General features: G+C 41.2%; 1 protein-coding gene across 1 annotated transcript in view; it reads right to left on the bottom strand.

Annotated features, from left to right (window-relative positions):
- Nucleotides 1-4,803: 4,803 nt before the first annotated feature.
- LOC136873899 (pyrimidodiazepine synthase) overlaps nucleotides 4,804-18,779 on the bottom strand; it is a 120,699-nt gene continuing 106,723 nt past the window's right edge. Inside the window, exon 5 of the mRNA XM_067147231.2 lies at nucleotides 4,804-5,146. Coding sequence (XP_067003332.2) covers nucleotides 5,024-5,146 — 123 coding nt within the window. The 3' untranslated portion in view covers nucleotides 4,804-5,023. The remainder of the gene's footprint in view (nucleotides 5,147-18,779) is intronic.

Below are 18,779 nucleotides of genomic sequence, written 5' to 3'. Positions count from 1 at the left end.
CCATGTAGTTAGGGACGCGCAGCTGTGAGCGTTCATCCGGAAAATAGTGGATTCGAACCCTACTGTCAGCAGCCCTGAAGATGATATTCCGTAGTTTCCCATTTTTACACCTTAATTAAGGCTAAGGTTGTTTCTTTCATACTTCTAATCCCATCGTCGCCAAAAGACCTGTCTGTTTTCGGGCGACGTAAAGCAAATTTTAAAAAAATGCTCAGTAAGCAGCAGTAATCCTATCCTTCGTAGATGAGTGGCAATAGAAGACACAAAACATATCCCAACAAACAATGGTCAATGTAATGTTATTGTTGATCAATTTCATGAGCTTTCTATATTGCAGCCCTTCACATTCAGTTTTCTTTCGACTTTGCGATATTAGGGTGTCTTATAAAATTATTTATAGCGTAGACTGTAGTCCCTTATTTTTCGAATTTACTCACCGATTTTCATTTAATTGTATTTACCTATTTTCTCGTGACTCGGTGCTGATATGGACGTAGTAACAAAAATCCAAGTTCATGAATATCTCTGTGGTCCTAGCCGGTACGGTAACAATGTATAAGACATAAATGATCGGAAATTTAATACTATGAAAAGTATGTAGTATTTATCGATATGACCACTTATGACAAATATTTGAGAATTAAATTGTAGGCCTTCCCCTAAAAATCAATTCATTCAGCGTGAATAAAATTATTTATGGCCTAGATTATAGCGACTCATTCCCCGACTTTGCATACCGATTTTAATTAAGATGGGACCACTAATAACATAAATATTTGAGAATTAAATTTTAGGCCTCCCGTAAACAACCATTTTTCTCAGCGTGAATACAATTATTTTTAGCCTAGATTGTAATGACGTATTCCCTGATTTTACCTGCCGATTTGCATTAAGATACGACCACTAATAACATAAATATTTGAGAATTAAATTTTAGGCCTTCCCCTAAACTACCATTTCACTCAGCGTGAGTAAAATTATTTATGACCTAGATTGTAGCGACTTATTTCCCGACATTATATATCGATTTTCATTCAGTTCTCTTCAGCCGTTTTCTCGTGATGCGTGTACAGACAGACAGACAGACAGACAGACAGACAGACAGACAGACAGACAGACAGACAGACAGACAGACAGACAGACAGACAGACAGACAGACAGACAGACAGACAGACAGACAGACAGACAGACAGACATTACGGATAATTAAATAGTGCATTTTCTTGTTACTGTGGACACGACTGATGCAGAAATACCATCCTTTTTAAATTCTGAGCAATGTACATACAAAACTCTTTTATATACATAGATGGATGTAGTCAAAGTGACCTATAATTCCGGAAAAAAATGTCCCAAATATAATAAAGTATTGGGTTGATGCATAAGTTCGTGCGGTATTCTTTTGGGTTGGCAACAATACGGCATGGAGGGTTTGCTTATCGTTATTCCGTTGTTTTAACTGAGTTTGGAGTTTGTGTGTTGTGAAACACAGGTTTTCTTAATTGTAAACTAAATTATTTGTGTATGTTTCAGACAACTGATATGGAATCTCAAGTAGAGAAAAGTGAGGATTTCCGACACATTTTACGCTTTGAGTTTAACCGAGGATCCAGTGCAGCAGGAGCTGCAAGGACAATTTGTGAAGTGTACGGGAATGAAGCACTTGCTGAAAGAACAGCACAAAATGGTTTTCCCGCTTTCGAGCAGGACGGTTTGACTTGTCTGATGATTCACGTTCTGGAAGACCTTCAGATTTTGACGAATTTCGCTTGAATGAGTTGCATCATGAGAATCCTCGTCAAACAACGTGGGAAATAGAAGTTTTTGAATGTGATCAGTCAACTATTGTACGCCATTTGCATTCGTTGGGCAAGGTACAGAAATGGTGTATAGGGGTACCATATCTGCTAAGTAACCGTAACAAAAATCAACGAGTAAACATCTGTTCATCATTGGTTGCCCGGCACCGGTTGGCTTTTGATAGGCACAAAGCATTCTTTTCGAACAATGTCACCGGTGACGAGAAATGGTGCCTGTATGTCAACATGAAGAAGAGGAAAGAGTGGCTCAGCCCATAAAAAAGAAAAAGCAACTCCCCGTGCCAAGGATAAAGCCCACACACAGAAAATCATGTTGTGTGTTTGGTGGAACAAAGATGGCATTCTTCACCATGAACCTCTTCCGAAAAATGTAACGATTACCTCTGCTGTGTATAGTGACCAGCTAAGATGGCTTGCCGTTGTTATTGACAACAAAAGACAAAGACAACAACCAGTCTTATTGCTCCTTGACAGCGTTCGCCCGTATACAGTGCATTTGACCAAAGGTGTGATTGCTGAACTTGGCTGGGAACCTCTTCCTCATCCTCCGTATTGTCCTGACCTTGCCCTCTCAGATTTCCACCTTTTCCGCCCTCTTTCTAACCACATTCAGGGGCTTGTGCTTCCTGACGGAGCTTCTCTTGATCAATGGCTAACAGATTTCTTGCAGTCGAAACCCAAACAGTTCTACAGGCGAGGCATTCAACTGCTACCTGAACGTCGGCAGAAGGTCATAGAGAATGGAGGTGAATACATCACTGAGTGATTGTGATTTACAGTGCGTGACAGTAAAATAAAATGAAATATAAACTTTAAGAACCGCATGAACTTAGGCACTGACTCTCTCTCTCTCTCTCTCTCTCTCTCTCTCTCTCTCTCTCTCTCTCTCTCTATATATATATATATATATATATATATATTGCGAAAAATTGTAGTGAAGTTGATAGTTACCAGACTGTCCCTGGTGTCATATGTTTCATGGTGCATATCCACTAATTGTGATTCTTCACTCCTAAAATTTGAGGTTAAACAGTGTTCTCCAGAGACCAGTATACTCAGAATGTATCCCTGAACAACCTCCGAAAGGCCAAAGGCAGGCATTTATACAAGTGGAGGCACATGCTTCCCCCAGTGCACCGTCACTGCATTGTCCTACATAATAGGTTTGCAGTGGTGTCTCAACGGCGCACAAGCAGCCAGCGTCTTGGAAAAGTGTAGCAATCCAACTGATGAGCCCACTGCTACACTGGGGCGAAACGCTAATTTCTCGATAGAAAAGGCCCAAAAACTTAAATGTTTTTAACCACTGAAGGTTTGACGGTGGAGTTCGGCCTCACCTGCATACTAGACGCGAACCTTTTCTTGAGCCCTGAGCTCCTTAGTGCTGAATCGGTAGACCTCGGTTATCTTCGACATCCATATTGGCAACATTTGAAACACAAACTATGAATCGCTTATGCATCATTGTGCGACGTCTGGCGTACACTTTATGAATTAGTACTGTTGTTGTTTACACAGCAAAGCCAAACTATATAATTCATGCTAGGAACAAGATTCGCATCGAGACATGTTATATAATGTTAAATAATGTATGTGTGACACAGTTGTTGGCGTAAGATTAAATGTTTAGAAAATTTATATCGATCGATCATATTATTGACTCAATTCAGATTTCATTTACATCCAGTTGGCAGTATAACCGGAACCGCCAGCGCTCCCTCCTTTCTCCTCACCCCGTAAAAAACAGGCTCAAGAAAAGGTTCGCGTATAATAGACGGTTCCATCCCTTAGCCGCTATTATACCGGTACACTAAAAATAAATGGTAATCTTCTTAGAAAAACCAATCACGGCTAATAGATTCCCTTACAACAGCATTCAAGGAACGAGGTGTTCAAACTTTCCTTCCTTGGGTAAGCTTGCTAAGAAGGGAGAAATAAAATCAAGCTTCGGATTCGTACAATTCTTCTTGTTGGCCTAAGTGCTAAAGCGCTTGGTGTTTTTGAATTCCGTGTTCCTGGACTAGAAGAATTCTGTCTGAGAAACATACATGCATTTCCAAAATACAGATGGGTGGTAATGGAGAATACATCCACGCTATCTCGTGCCTGTAGTAAGAGGCGACTAAACGGTGACCTGGGGCTCTCAACTTGGAAGAGAGAATTGGCAACCACGGTTACCCTAGCTGAGTCCTGGTAGTGCTTCCACTTACGTTAGTTGTGCAAGTCTCTTCACTTTTATCTATCCTATCCTACATCCTTTGGCCAACTCTTGTTCTTTTCTGACTCCAATGGTATTATGTTTCGAGGTGGGGGTGGTGATTATTGTTTTAAGAGGAAGTACAACTAGGCAACCATCCTCTATGTAACACTAATCAGAGAAAAAAATGGAAGGGAGCTGATACTTCCAAAAAGGAAGGCATCGGCCAAAGAAAGACAAGGGCCACGAAGGACATGAAAACTCAAGACTCCGTAGGCCTCGGAACCTAATACCGTCGGGGTAGGAAAAGAACAAGAGTTGACCAAGGGAGATCAGATAGCATAAAATAAAATGAGGAGCCCTGCACATGTAAGTGGAAGCAATGTCAGGACTCAACTGAGGGCTCCGTGATCGCCAACCCATAGTTCTAATTTGAGAGACCCTGGGCCCCTTTTAGTCGCCCCTTACGCCAGGCAGGGGATACTTAGAGTGTTATTCTGCTGCCCCCGCCCACAGGGGGTTAGGTTTCGAGGCCTGGGAATCTTTCATTTTCACGCCCTTCGTGGCCCTTGTCTTTCTTTGGCAGATAGGCATACCTTCATTCTTTGAAGTGTCTGACCTCTTCCATTTTCCCTCCGATTAATGTGAATAGAGGATGGTTGTCCAGTTGTACTTCCTCTTAAGACGTTAATCACCACTACCGGTAATGAAGACCACTTTACGCGTTTGTTTAGGATGGAGAAGGTATAGTTTTTTTTAGGTATTGAGAATGAATGACAGAAATAGTTGGGATTTGCATATTAATTTATTTACAATAAATTCATAGAAATACAAATAAAGTTGGGCTATTGTATGTAAATGGAACATTCAGTGAGGATGACATTCTGTGATAGAATATTGTCATTATAATTATTGGTCACAACGTTCAAGAGACAATATCTCTGAAATATTCATTCTTAAACCATAACAGACGTTTAGCTGGGGTGCATCCTGTCAAGTACACAGCTTACAGATCGTCATAGGATGCATTGCCAGCAAGGTAGCCAGACAAGAACTTAAGGCGAGTTTTTGTATCGATGATAGTATCCTTCACAGGATCCAATTCCTGCATAGCTCGCTTATAAGCAATCTGAAAAGAAAAGCATCACCATGTGATTGTAAATAACTAAAACTTGTATAATATTCACAATATTCAATTTGTTTTTCAAATCAGAACATTCAACAAATATTTCAGTGAATTTCCTAGCATGTTTTCATCGCGTGGGGGCTGCCTGGCCGAGGCGGTAAAAGCGTGCTCGGCTCGCCCGGAAGGACGTGGGTTCGAATCCCCGCCAGGAAGTCGTAAAATTTAAGAAATGAGACTTCCACTTCCGGAGGTGCATATGGCCCTGAGGTTCACTCAGCTTACACTAAAAATGAGTACCAGGTTAATTCCTGGGGGCAAAGGCGGCCGGGCGTAGAGCTAACCACTCTATCCCATCAAGTGCGGAGGTTACGGATAGTGGAAGCCTTTACCTTCCACCCCTCCAAGGGCCTTCATGGCCTGTACGGAGATGACTTTGCTCCTTTACTTTGCTCCTTTGTGGTATTGGCAACTGACGAGCAGTTTTAAATGGCATGTGCTTTGCTATCGGTTAATCAACTTAAGTGAAGAATTTTAAATTTATTAGTAAATAATAGAACACAAGCATCTAAGAAGTGATTGATCTGACGTACCCCAAAGATGGGTGATTCGAAATGAAGAAGGAGAATAGATTTATTGCAGCTAATGACCATTATATAAATAAAAATGAATTAAGTAATTAATTCACTCATTAGCATGACAATAACAATCACTCACTGGAGAGTATAGTCAGGGATAATGTTCTCTTGGGATACACGGAAGTGAGCTATCTGCCACACTGTCTATAGCATAGCTCACAAATGCATTTATGACTTGGGGAGTGAAATATTCTTGTCATACAGATCTTATGGTGAAGACCATGTACTGCACATCTCATGACCGTGTGGCGCAGCTTATAACATTATGCCTTTCCATTCTGATGACATCACAGCGTCAGTGCCATATAAATCTGTCGACATTTCATTCTTCTTTTTCTGGAGCTCAAGAAGCAGTTGCGAGTACCGTTCTGTCGATGGTAGATACTGCTCTATTTTTTTCTATGAATAATGATTCAGCAGCCAGTTCGTACGCTGGGGGTGGAAGGCTATTGTATATTTAGTTATGCACATCACTTTTTTTAGGAAGATGGCTTTAACCTTCTCCACTTCTCTAAGGTTGTTCTTACAGATCGAAACAGACTTTCAGCGTATTAGGTCGTGTTACGTACATGTAGTACATGTTGAAGAGATGTTAAGTACAGAACAAAAATGGCCAGGCGGATACCAGTGGGATCCGAACCCACAACCTCCAGATTTCGCGTCGGTTGCTCTACCATTTGAGCTATGGTGGCCTAGGCCATCTTTGTTCTGTTTTAAAAGGATCTGAGCTACAGGTCTGGCACTGCTGCTAGCACACTGTAGAGTGCGTTTAAGTCGCCCGTTGTGGGGCATGTCAATGAATATTGAATTTTCACGACCGCATTGTAATCGAAACAGACTTTCAACGTATTAGGTCGTATTACGTACATGTAGTACGTGTTGAAGAGATGTTAAGTACAGAACAAAAATGGCCAGCCTGACATCAGTGGGATCCGAACCCACAACCTCCCGATTTCGCGTCGGTTGCTCTGTACTTAACATCTCTTCAACACGTACTACATGTACGTAACACGACCTAATACGTTGAAAGTCTGTTTCGATTACAATGCGGTCGTGAAAATTCAATATTCATTGTTCTTACAGCGGTCACATCAGATCAAGACCAGTCCATATGTCACAATAGGTGTGATCTTCGTTCTTAACGGTCGCATTGCAGTTTACACAGATATGTCTCGTAGATGGATGATATCATGCATTGTCCTGATAGCAATGACTGTCTTGTCTTGCATGTGTCGAGTGAATGTTCTACGTTGTATCTGAAAAGTTATTCCTATATATTTGTAATATTTCACATTGTTGAGGGGTTCTTAATTTAGAAACAATCTATCATCTTTGGTTATCCATCCACCCTACCTAAAGACCATTGCAAATGTTTTTGATGTGTATATTTGTAGATCATTTTTATTGGCCCACGTTGCTAACTGGCTTTGGCTGTTTTGTAGGTCTTTTCTTGAATTTTCTGCCATGGCCATATCATCTGCGTGGATGACAAGTTGTAGTCTACCTTATCTTGAACGTCGGCTCTCGCTACTCTGAACAACATGGTTTAAGACACTGATTGTTCGCTTTATGAATTCCGATCTAGTTATGTTATCGATTTTCACCTGGTTATTGTGAAGAATAACTTTGTTCAAGCTGATGGTATAATATGATCATTACCAACCACTGACGCTAGTTTCTCTACCAGCATATTTCTATTAATTTGGCTGAAGACCTTCGTAATGTCAATGAAAACCACATATATATTTCCCATTGGGGTCTTAAAGCATTCTCGGTAATACACAGTACTGAACCCATAATTCTACGGTGAGAAAAATTTTTATTTTTCCCAAATATTTATTTGGTATTCAGAAACTACTGTATGTTTGAGGGCAGCCATTTTGCGCTCCCAAGAGCCCGATGTTGCGTGGGAAGGTTCCCGCAAGGCGAGCTCGTGGATTGCCGGGACACCTCGGTGGAACTCGAGTGCCCGACAATTTTCTAAATTAATGAATTCTGCACAACGAGGGATTTTGACAAGATAGTAAAGGAAGAAATAAAGAAGCAAAATTATTCATACACCCTCTGTGAAGGTAGTGACACCAGGGACAATTTTAGATGCAGTTAAGCCTAAGTGTGTGTTAGCGTGAGAACAGCGAGCTAGTTACACGTGCCAAGGTCGTGGGCAGAAGAAAACGCGCGAAACGCACGGGCAGAAACAATTTATTTCTCCTGTTGTGGGTGTAGGAAAATTATAAAATTAACATCGAACATAAGTGCAAGTCTGTCCGGAGTTCTGGGACAAATCTTATCAAAATTGGTCTATTAGAAGCAAATTTGGCAGATTTCACAACCAAGCCTCATAGAGGGGATAGCGTCCTTCTGGAAATTATAAAAGAAACCCCCCCACCGTAGATTTTTCAGTGTCGATCTGGAACTTGAAGCCGCGGGAGCTCGTGCCCGTCGTCATTAGAATTTCGCGCCAGATTGACCGACAATAATTCAATACATGCTCGTGGCTAAAGTCCATATATTTAGTTAAGAAGAAAAGTGATTGGAGAAGCTGTGAACGTTTGCAGACGAACTGGGAAGGTGTAGGCTGGTTGAAAAATACACAGCAGAATTCATTTTTATCATTTCCTGTACTCTTGTAAGTGAAGAAGGTCTGGGGGAAGCGATTCAAAATAGTTCTACTCCCTTATCGGCCGAACACCTGTTCTTGTTGAAACAACGGGGAGAGAAACCACTCTGGGAGGCGCATCAGACAGTTAGAGTCGACTGCAGAACGAGGGAAGTTCGTGGTGCAAGTTACAAAGAAAGTGCATTATTTATGGTAATTTTAATCTCGTGTGTGTGTGAAGGGTAGTGTTTGGATGAGTGAAATGTTGAAAATGAAAATGTTGTCTGTGAAAATGAGTGGTTAAGTACGAGGTTGCTGGAGATGATGTAATCAGAATGCTGAGAATGTCACCAATGTGCAGGTCTGTCTATTTTATATTATGTTGTAGTTAGTTAGTTAGTTACTGTCTGTCCTAACAAATTTTCCAGATGATTGTCGGGTGATATGCGTGATTATCAGGCGAAAGGCGTTGTAAATTTCGGTCAGCGTGTGAAAATTTCAGTGTGTAAAGTTCATGTCAAGAACGGTAAAATGCGACGTTTAAAATTTTGTGTCGAGATGAGATATCATTCAAAGTGCGGATTTGTGAACGTTATAAGTGTAAATTTGTCGTGGCGAATATTGTAATTTCAGGTGTCAGTTGCATTTAGAAACGCTGGATAATAATAATAATAATAATAATAATAATAATAATAATAATAATAATAATAATAATAATAATAATAATGATAATGTTTACCACGGGATAAGGAAATTCCTCTCTGTTAAATTACATTTAACCAGTTATTTTTACAAGGATCGTAAGCATATTTAGATAATGTCAATAAAATGTGTTAGAGTCGCAGTCGTTAATGGGAAGGAAATTGTGAGACATCGTGTATACTTGAATTGCGAAAGGTCGAGGTGTGCTCTTGGATTCTTGAGGTCTGAAAGTCTTAATAATAGTAAGGTAAGAGATGTGCTTAATGATGGTTGTCGTTTTCACCAGGGGATCGAAGTATGAAAAAGGGTCGTGAAGGAAAGGGGATTGAGAGCGATGGATTGATATGTACGTGGAGATGAGAGAGAAATAGTACCGCTGAAATAAAGCGAGGAGAAAGTGTGTTGAGACAAGTTGTATTTTTGTAGAGGAAGTATTTAGAAACAGGCTGTGTGAAACAGGCTGTATTGTTTTCCGCAATCAATCCGAATTTGAGATAACTATGATGTGAAGCATTGTGAAATTTATAGAAAGATTCCAAGTGAAAACGACTCTTGTAAAATGTTAAAGTCTGGGCAGTACACATCCAGTGATTTTTGTTACGAAAAGCCCGCATGGATGATAAGAGAATGAACGATCTTCAGGATCAGAGAGCACTTTGGACACACGGTTGGGTTATATTTAATTTGTTCATTGGGGAGGTCATGGATAAGATGGTTGGAGTTGATGATAGGCGATCTGAGAATTTCGAATGCGATGGTGATGATTATTATTTTGAAGGCGTCCACTAAAAGGGCACCCGTGTGTTGGGAATTTTCATTTGCTTCCCTAACACGTCAGTGCACAGGCTGAGATTGCGTTCGAGGTGGAGAACCGATCGTCACGTTTATTTATTTTTTTGAGTTCACATATTATAATGATGTAGACACTTACTGTACTTTTCGAGAGGTAGACACTTGCTGTATTTCGACTTGCATTCAGTTGATAATAGAGACGTGGGTTCCGTCGTGCGTATTTGTTTGACGAAATCTAGTGTTAAATATAACAGTTGTTTGAGAATTGCATTTCGCCTGATATGTTAAGGGAGACGCAGTACGACCCACTTTGACGCCCGACGATAGATTTAGGACGTCACGTGTTTATTCTTGGAGTCATTGATGATGAGACATCCTAGGTCACGCCCGACGGTAGGATTCGGAAGGCATCATGTACATACTGATTAGGTTTAGGGTGTACAGATTTCAAGTGAGCCCGACGATAGGTCTGGGATGGTAGCTGTACACATTCAAGTCTCGGTTAAGATGTTCCTTTTGTTTGTTTCTTTGTGAAGTGGCCTGGTTGAAGGTAGCCATTACAGTGCGATATGATTTATTGTAGAGGGTCTATGCGAAGCTCTCATTGAGATAACGGGACTGCTGTTGACAAACGAGGGCTGTCCAAGTGTGGGACATCGACCCGATCTAGATTATATTTTTACTGTGTTTCTTCGTGCGTGTTAAGCTGTATGACTTCGAGATGTTAATTTATTTTTTTACGGACTTTATTGTTTCCTTGTCTCGACGTCCGTTTTTATTGATAGTGTGCATTATTGACACCTAGTGTTGTAGAATGAGACTTGAGTTGCGAATGCGGTTTCGATTCGTCAGCCAGTAATTTTATTTTATATTTTAATCTTGTCGTATTTTCATTCGTATTCATAGTTAGAATAAGTAAGTAATCACTTTACCAGTAGTGTGTTGGGACAGACAGTAAATAGAGAGATCTGTACTGGTAGCATTGTTGTCAAGGGAAAGAATTCCTTAAAATTGTAGTAAATTTTAGCGTGGACTGGTAAATTTATTAAGCATAATAAACCCATTTCTAACCTGAAAATCGGTTCAATAATAATATTTTCAAGTGACTTTTCACTTTTTGATTAACTTCAGTGTTTGGCATTTCTTCTAAATGCATGAGTAGTAAATGTTTCCTGCATTTCGCAGTTTTGTTCCTTTAGAACGACTTAACGTAAGATCCTCCCGGATCATGTTGTTGTTGGTTCCTTCCGAACAGTTGTTTGGGGTGATGCACGTTTAGCATCGGGACTACCTTATCACTTAAGGGTGTCATGAATGACAAATACATGGTGGAATTTTATTTCAATTGTGAATGATGCCATTAACTTGTAGTGAACACCATGCTTTCCTATAATATTTCGCAACCTATCCAAAGCAACTGATAGTCAGTTTGGTTCGATTAAGGGTCCATTCGGCGGATGTTCCGTATCCGTGAAGGGTATTTGACTGGTGGATAACCTTAATTAAGAGAAAATCAGGCGTTCTACTTGTTGAAAGTCAGATTTTCCACGGATCGTGTGGATTAACTCTCAGTTCTCGTTTGGAATGATAGGTGCCCGGTTTTCAGGTCTTCCCTTTTTCAGTTTTTCAGTTTCGATGTCCACTAACATATTAGCTTCTCTGAAGCAACTCTTCGACATTGGAAGAAACGAAGTGACGTTATGTAATGTGACTGTGTTAGGAACTTTTCAAAAATCAATAATTAAATGTTTTTATGTTTTGTGGCAAGAATGCATATTTAAATTAACGATGTTATCGTGCTCTTTCAGTTTAAATAAAAGTTAGTAAGCACATTTTTGCTCCTCATTTCAAGTAGTTAGGCTTTCTTCTGAACCCCATCGTTTGGTTAAGATCGTGACCGAATTTATTCCCGCAACGACCCAAGATTTAAGAGTTCTAAATTGTTCTACTATAGCAGCCGTGGCCGACCAACGATGGAATGGTAAGTTCAAGGGTTCAGTAGAAGTGGCGCCATCAACTTTGGGGCCTTAATGTCACGATAACGATGAGGAGCCCAAAGTCACGATAACGATACGATGCCACGAGAACGATAATGAAATTATCCATTGAAAATAAATGTTAGAAAAATATAAAATAATGTTGAGGCCTAAGCCACATTATAAATAATACAAGCGGGTGAAAATTATGGCTGAGCCACAGTTAAACGAATTATGCCCAATGAGAGTGCTAGATATTAACACGTTTAATGAGGAGCGTAACTACTTGGTAGATAATAATAATAATAACAGTCACAATGCATTTTTAGGAAACCAGTATTTAAAGCTGTATTGAAGCTTATGTCATGTTGCCAATATAAATTTTGGAAGTGGTAATGCTGAATTACATTCAAAGTTTATGCGTTAACATGTTCTTTGTTTAATTAATTTACGGAAGCGAAACCATTTGGGATATTTATCCAGAGTAACTTATTAATTTTAGAATTTTCTTTTTATTAAACAAGTTTGTGATACCAGCCACCTAAACAAAATTTTATGAGACAACTGTTGGAATGTTGTCAGTTTCGGTATTAAATTGTAATAGCGTTTGCATGTGAAAACGCAGTAGGTAGTGAATTCTTTCCCTAGTAGTTTGGAGTATTCTGGTTGCATCAACAGCCAGCGTACTCATTATTGTATTCTTTGTGGTATTGTGAGATGGAAGGTCAGGCGACCTTGGAGAAGTTAATGCAGATGATAGAGGACATGAAAGTCCAGAATGAGAATTTAAAGGAGGATATGAAAGTTCACAATGAGAGTTTAAATAGTAAGACAAATGAGAACTTGAATAGTAAGATAGACAGTTTGGATAGTAAGATGGAGGACACGAAAGTCCAGAATGAGAATTTAAATAGTAAAATGGAGGAGTTACAGAGTAGTATCGAGGATACCCAGGCTAGGTGTAGAGAGTCTAGTGATGAGTTGAAGGCTGGATTGAAGAATGTAGTTCATGAGACACGCACTATGTGCACCGAACTTAAAGAGGAAGTCAGGGGTGAGATAGGTAAACTCAACCAGCGTTTTGATGATAGCCGAGTGGAAATTAGGGATGAAATTGACAAACAATTTGCGGAAGTGCAGGTCAGTTTAAAGAACGATTTCGACAAACAGTTTTCTAAAATCCATGACAGTTTAAAAACCGATATGGACAAGCGTTTTGACGAAAGCCACGACATGTACAGTAGGTTATGCGATAGTCAGGATGAGATGAGAAAGGAACTTGACAAGCATTTACTGGAAAGCCAGGCGGCGCATAAGCAGCTGATCGACAGTCAGGTTGAATTTAAGGACGACATTACACAACAGGTCGTAGAGATGCGGATCTCCAGTGATAAGGAAAAGGGGAAAACGCTAACCATAATAGAGGAACAACGTCAAATATTATCTGCGGACATTCAGTCACTGAACAACAAGGTAGATAAAATTAGTGTGGAATTGGAGAGTCAGGTATTGTCAAAAACCGAAACCATGGAGAAGAAACTGTTACAAGTTAATGAGGAAGCAATTAGTAAACTCCAAGCGGCTAATGAGGACTCCGAAATTTTAATTAAAGAAATTCAAGAGGAGCTAGTTGAAATGAAAACTGAACATACCAGGGAATTCAATGACAGGCAAATTAGTATAGAACAGGACTTAAGGGAAATCACGTCAGCCCAGGAAGAGACAGACAAGAAAGTTGGGTTCATTAAGAGCGAAGTGAGCAGTTGGATTAGCAGCGTGGTAGATATGCAGTCCAAGGTGGACAAAGTATTAAGTCAAACCTCGACAGCTGTTAATTCTGACCTCAGTGGTCAATTGCCAAATATCAGTCATGTGAATAATAACGGTCAGAGCTCAAATGTAGATACCAGTCGATCTCAAGGCTCAGGGGTCACAAACGTTATTAACATGATCAAGTTACATGAGGACCAGCCCAAGAAATTTAATGGAGGTCCACATACCACGCCGAAGGGGTTCCTTAAGGATCTCAGGGAGTACATCCGGGACGCTAAGATTCCTGAGGAACGTCAGTTGAGGGTAGCTGAAAGATATTTAGAGGGGGCACCACTGTTATGGTTTAAAGGCTTCCGATACCACTTTGATACCTTTGATGAATTCCAGAGGGCGTTTCTCAATAAATTTTGGAGTACGGAAATTCAGCAGAGTCTTAGATTAGAGCTATACTCACGTCGGTATAATGCAATAGGCCCTACAAAGTTCAGTGAATACTTTATTGCCCAAATGGTAAAGTTCAGAGAACTTGAGGCGCCGCCCTCGGAGCAAGAGTTGGTACAGGCCATCCAGAAGCAGTTACCTCCCGAAGTACAAAGGATGCTCATTGCATCAAAGGTAGAGACCCCTATGCAGGCAGAAATGATCCTTAGGCAATTGGATCATACCCATAATCAAATAGCACCCAGAGGGGGACGATCACACGAGCAACATGTAAACACTGTTAGCCAGGTTCCAGAGGGAAGTCCAGAGGCACCCGAGCAGGGGAAACCACAGTCGACTGAGCGGAGGCGTGAGTTTCGGAATAACTGGGAACCCTCGCATCCACGAAATGAGGAGTGGAAAAGGCGTAGGGGTAATTGGAATTATCCACAAAGGAGGAACCCTTACTGGAGGCGATACGATGGGGACAGAGAAAACCAGAGGAATTTCAGGAATGGACTTAATAACCGCAGGGACTGGGGAAATAATCGAACCCAGAACTTCCGCCGTGATGAGGATGAACGGTACCGTGAACGTGTTCAGTACACCGACGGGTTAAGGAAGGACCACGAAAGAAAAAAATGGCAGGGGGCTATACAGCGCCAGGACGTCAACACCGACTGTTTCGGGGCTGAAAGTCTGGAATTCCAGAAGGCACATAGGCAAGACCAACGAAACTCCGGTCTGAACCCGTTTGCGCCGAATTTCGAGCAAGAGTCAATGTCGACTCTTGATAGAAAAAAAAAAACTTCAAATTCCCAGTAGGAGATTTTTCAGAGTCTCTCATCCCAGATTCTGAAGAAGAGACGTCAGATGAGTGGGTGGTCGCACAGATAGATTCGTGGATCATTACCTCTGATGACTTGGTGGAAGACCACTTAAAACAGGAGAGCAATCAAGTAAAGAAACTGCCTTTAATAAATGTCCGCATCTGTAATTTTCATGTCAAAAGTTTGGTAGATACCGGGGCCAGTATCAGCATCATCTCCCAAGCTCTTTTCGACGATTTGAGACAACGAAATAAATTGCCAATTATTCCGGTGTCAAATGTAAAAATTCGAGGGGTCATTCCTGACAAAATTGCTGTTTGTAAGGTACAAACTTATTTGGACGTACAAATTGGAAATTCAACTTTCGCTCATGCATTCGTAGTCATGTCCAAAATGCACTACAATGTAATTTTAGGGGCTGATTTTATCCGTGAGACCAACGCAGTCATTGATTTGAGCAGGAACCAGATAAAGTTCAGGAAAGAAGAGGGAGCAGAAGTCATTACACTAAACGAGGAATTGGGAGAAGATAGAACATTAGAATATGGCGAAGAGGAGGCCCAATGTGTAGACTTTGTAAATTCATTAGAGGGAGTTGCTGGTGAAATTGACAGTGTAGATGACGAAGGGATTCATCATGAAGAGTTACATGACGTGTTGGAAGCTGAGGTCGACACTGATTACGAGGCCTTAATTGGGTTAAAGGTCGCGGAATGCCCTGGTACTGTAGAAGAGAAGGAAAAACTTAGAGCTCTTTTAATGGAATATATATCTGTGTTCGATTCCAAACCGGGTCTAATCCCTAATTTCACATATGCACTAGCTGTTACGGATTGGACACCGTTTAAGAGGAGACCGTACCCTATACCGGACAAGTATTATGCGCAAGCTGCAAAAATTATTAAGGAAATGGAGGAGAACGGGCTAATTTCCAAGCAGCCCACTCCATATTTGAATCCGTTGGTCGGGGTTCAAAAACCGGACGGGTCTCTGCGCGTGTGTTTGGACGCTCGTGCCCTCAACGAACGCCTAGTCCCCGAGCATGATCATGCCCCTCCTATTAAAGAGGTTATTAAACGTTTTAGAGGAAAATCACGTTTTATTAGCGTTGATTTGACGTCCTCATATCATCATATCGGTTTGGAACTCAAGTCTAAATTGTTTACTGGCTTCCTTTTTGACCAACAGACGTATGTTTTCAACCGTCTCCCCTTCGGGTTGAAAAATGCCGGTGCAGCTCTCATACGCGCCCTAGATCGATGTCTAACTGATGAAGTTAAAGCCGCTACAACTCGGTATGTCGATGACATCTTGCTAGCTTCATCCAGTTTTGAGGAAAATATCAGGGATTTGAGGAAACTCCTGGAGAATTTGAGGGCATCAGGTTTCAAAATCAACTTGAAGAAGTCACATTTTTGTCAAAAGGAAGTCCTATTTCTCGGCCATGTCATTGATGGTGAGGGAGTTCGCCCGAACCCGGTGAAGCTCCAAGCCATAGACAAGTTCCCAAGACCGCTCAAAATTAAGAATGTCAGGCAATTCCTTGGAATGTGCAATTTTTTTTCGGACCACTGCATGAATTACACGGAGGTTGTAGCCCCACTTCAGAGCTTGCTTCATAAGAATAACAGGTGGAAATGGAGTCCCGAGCACGAAGAGGCCTTCAGGAAGACCAAAGAGCTCTTGCTAAACAGCGTTAAGCTAGGGTATCCAGATTTTGAGAAACCCTTTATCGTACAGACTGATGCATCGACCGTAGGAATCGGGGCACTCCTATATCAGGAATGTTTGGACCAGCCTCATAATAGGAATTACTTATCCTTCTATAGCCGAAAGTTGAGATCACACGAAGTCAAATACAGCGTGACCGAATTGGAAATGTTGGCTATTGTTCAGGCATTGCAACATTGGAGGAAAATGATTTATGGTTTTCACATAATCATTAAAACCGACCACAAGGCGCTGACCTTTATAATGAAAACAGCTGTCGCTAGTGAACGAGTGGCTAGGTGGGCCTTGTTCATACAACAATTTGACTTTGAAATTGAGCACTGTTCCGGAAAATCAAACATCTTGGCAGACCTGTTAAGCCGAAACCCTAATGAGGAAGAACACGCCGTGAATCATTTGGACTTAGTTCAGGAAGACCACGATTTCCTATCAGAGTTGAGACAACTGGGAGACTTGCAATTGAGAGATCCTTTCTGCGGAAAAATGATTTCTTTCCTTCGAGGGACACTTCCGGCTGACGATCCACGGTACTTTGCCATCCAGAAATTGTCAAATAACTACTTGTACGTGAATAACATGTTGGTAAAATTCGTGGACAGCGATCACGTGAAATCCCGAATTTTGGTACCACCGCAGCTGCGGAAGGGATTAATCTGGCACGTACACAGGGTTATTGGTCATGGAGGGATTGATAAGGTTGTGTCAACCATCCAAGAAACGTTCACCTGGGTAAATTTGAGGGAAAATGTCAGAGACATCATCATCACCTGTGATACATGCCAACGGGTTAAGGCAAACCCTTATCTGATCAGGCAGGCGCCTATTCCTCTCTTACCTTCACAACCTAAAGAGCTGTTCGCGATGGATATCTATGGGCCGCTCGTGAAAGGAAAGCGTGGGAACAAGTTCGTGCTGGTAACCATCGATGTTTTCTCCAAGTATACGACTCTGTTTCCCATGCAAAAAGCTAACACCAAGCTAGTCTTGAGGTGTATTTCCCGAAATATCATTCCGGAAATGGGCACACCGAAATTCCTTCTAACAGATCATGGTCCCCAGTTCACCTCTGCACAGTTCAAAACTGCCCTTCAGAATATGGAAATTCACCACATCCTGAGCAGCGTGAGACATCCTGAGGGAAATCCTAGCGAAAGGGTAATGCAAGTGATTGCAAAATTCTGTAGAATTTATTGCGCCCAAGAACATTTCAAGTGGGTTGATGTGCTACCCCTGATAGTGACTTGTGTAAACAACACCATACACGAATCTATTGGGAGGATTCCCTCTATCGTGCACTTCAATAGGTATCCTGTGAGATCCTGGCATGGTGTCATCCAGTGTCCCATCGATCCCCGCCCGTCACAGGAATTATGCATTCAAAGTACGGCAGAACATCTACGTCGGCAGGCAGACCGCCGGTTGCGCAGGGTGAGGAACCGGAGATTCCACCGTCCCTTAGAGGAAGGCGAATTGGTGCTAGTTAGGAGACCCATGATGTCAAAACCGCAGGAAAACATCTATGCTAAATTTGCTCCCTTATATGTTGGGCCTTTCAAGGTGGTCAAAAGTTTCAGGAATAATTCCTACAGAATTCAGAGTCTGGATGGCAGCAGCGAAGCTATATTCAATGCAGCCAACTTAAAGGTTTATCATAGAGCCGAAGAAAGAATTCCATTACAGGATGACGCAGCCTTACCACCAGGGGAAATGGTCACCGAAGAAGAAGAAGAAGAAGAAGTACAACCCGTAAATATGATCGTCACGTCGAGAGAAAGACAGGTCGAGGCACCACTCCAAGGACAGGCAAGCGGTGGGAGTAAAGAAGAGGAAGACGCTGAATGTTTACAATGTTCATTCTTAAGAGAAGACTTTGTTGATGACATCTGTAACGCAATTCTATTGTTGGAAGAAGAAAACAGGGAAATACGTGAAAGTAACAGAGCCCTACGTCAAGAGTGAGATCGGCTGGGAAATTTTACGTAGAATCATGGTTCATTCGTATCAAAATTCCCATGTACAATTTAGAATTTTGAAGGAATATATTTGTTTAAATATTTCCCCTTTCTGGGTAAACATTTCGTCGTTGTAGGTGGATTATGAACCCATAATTCTACGGTGAGAAAATTTTTTATTTTTCCCAAATATTTATTTGGTATTCAGAAACTACTGTATGTTTGA

The sequence above is a fragment of the Anabrus simplex genome, chromosome 1 (assembly GCF_040414725.1).
Source record: "Anabrus simplex isolate iqAnaSimp1 chromosome 1, ASM4041472v1, whole genome shotgun sequence".
Classification (NCBI taxonomy): domain Eukaryota; kingdom Metazoa; phylum Arthropoda; class Insecta; order Orthoptera; family Tettigoniidae; genus Anabrus; species Anabrus simplex.
This window is presented reverse-complemented; position numbering and strand designations above follow the sequence as displayed.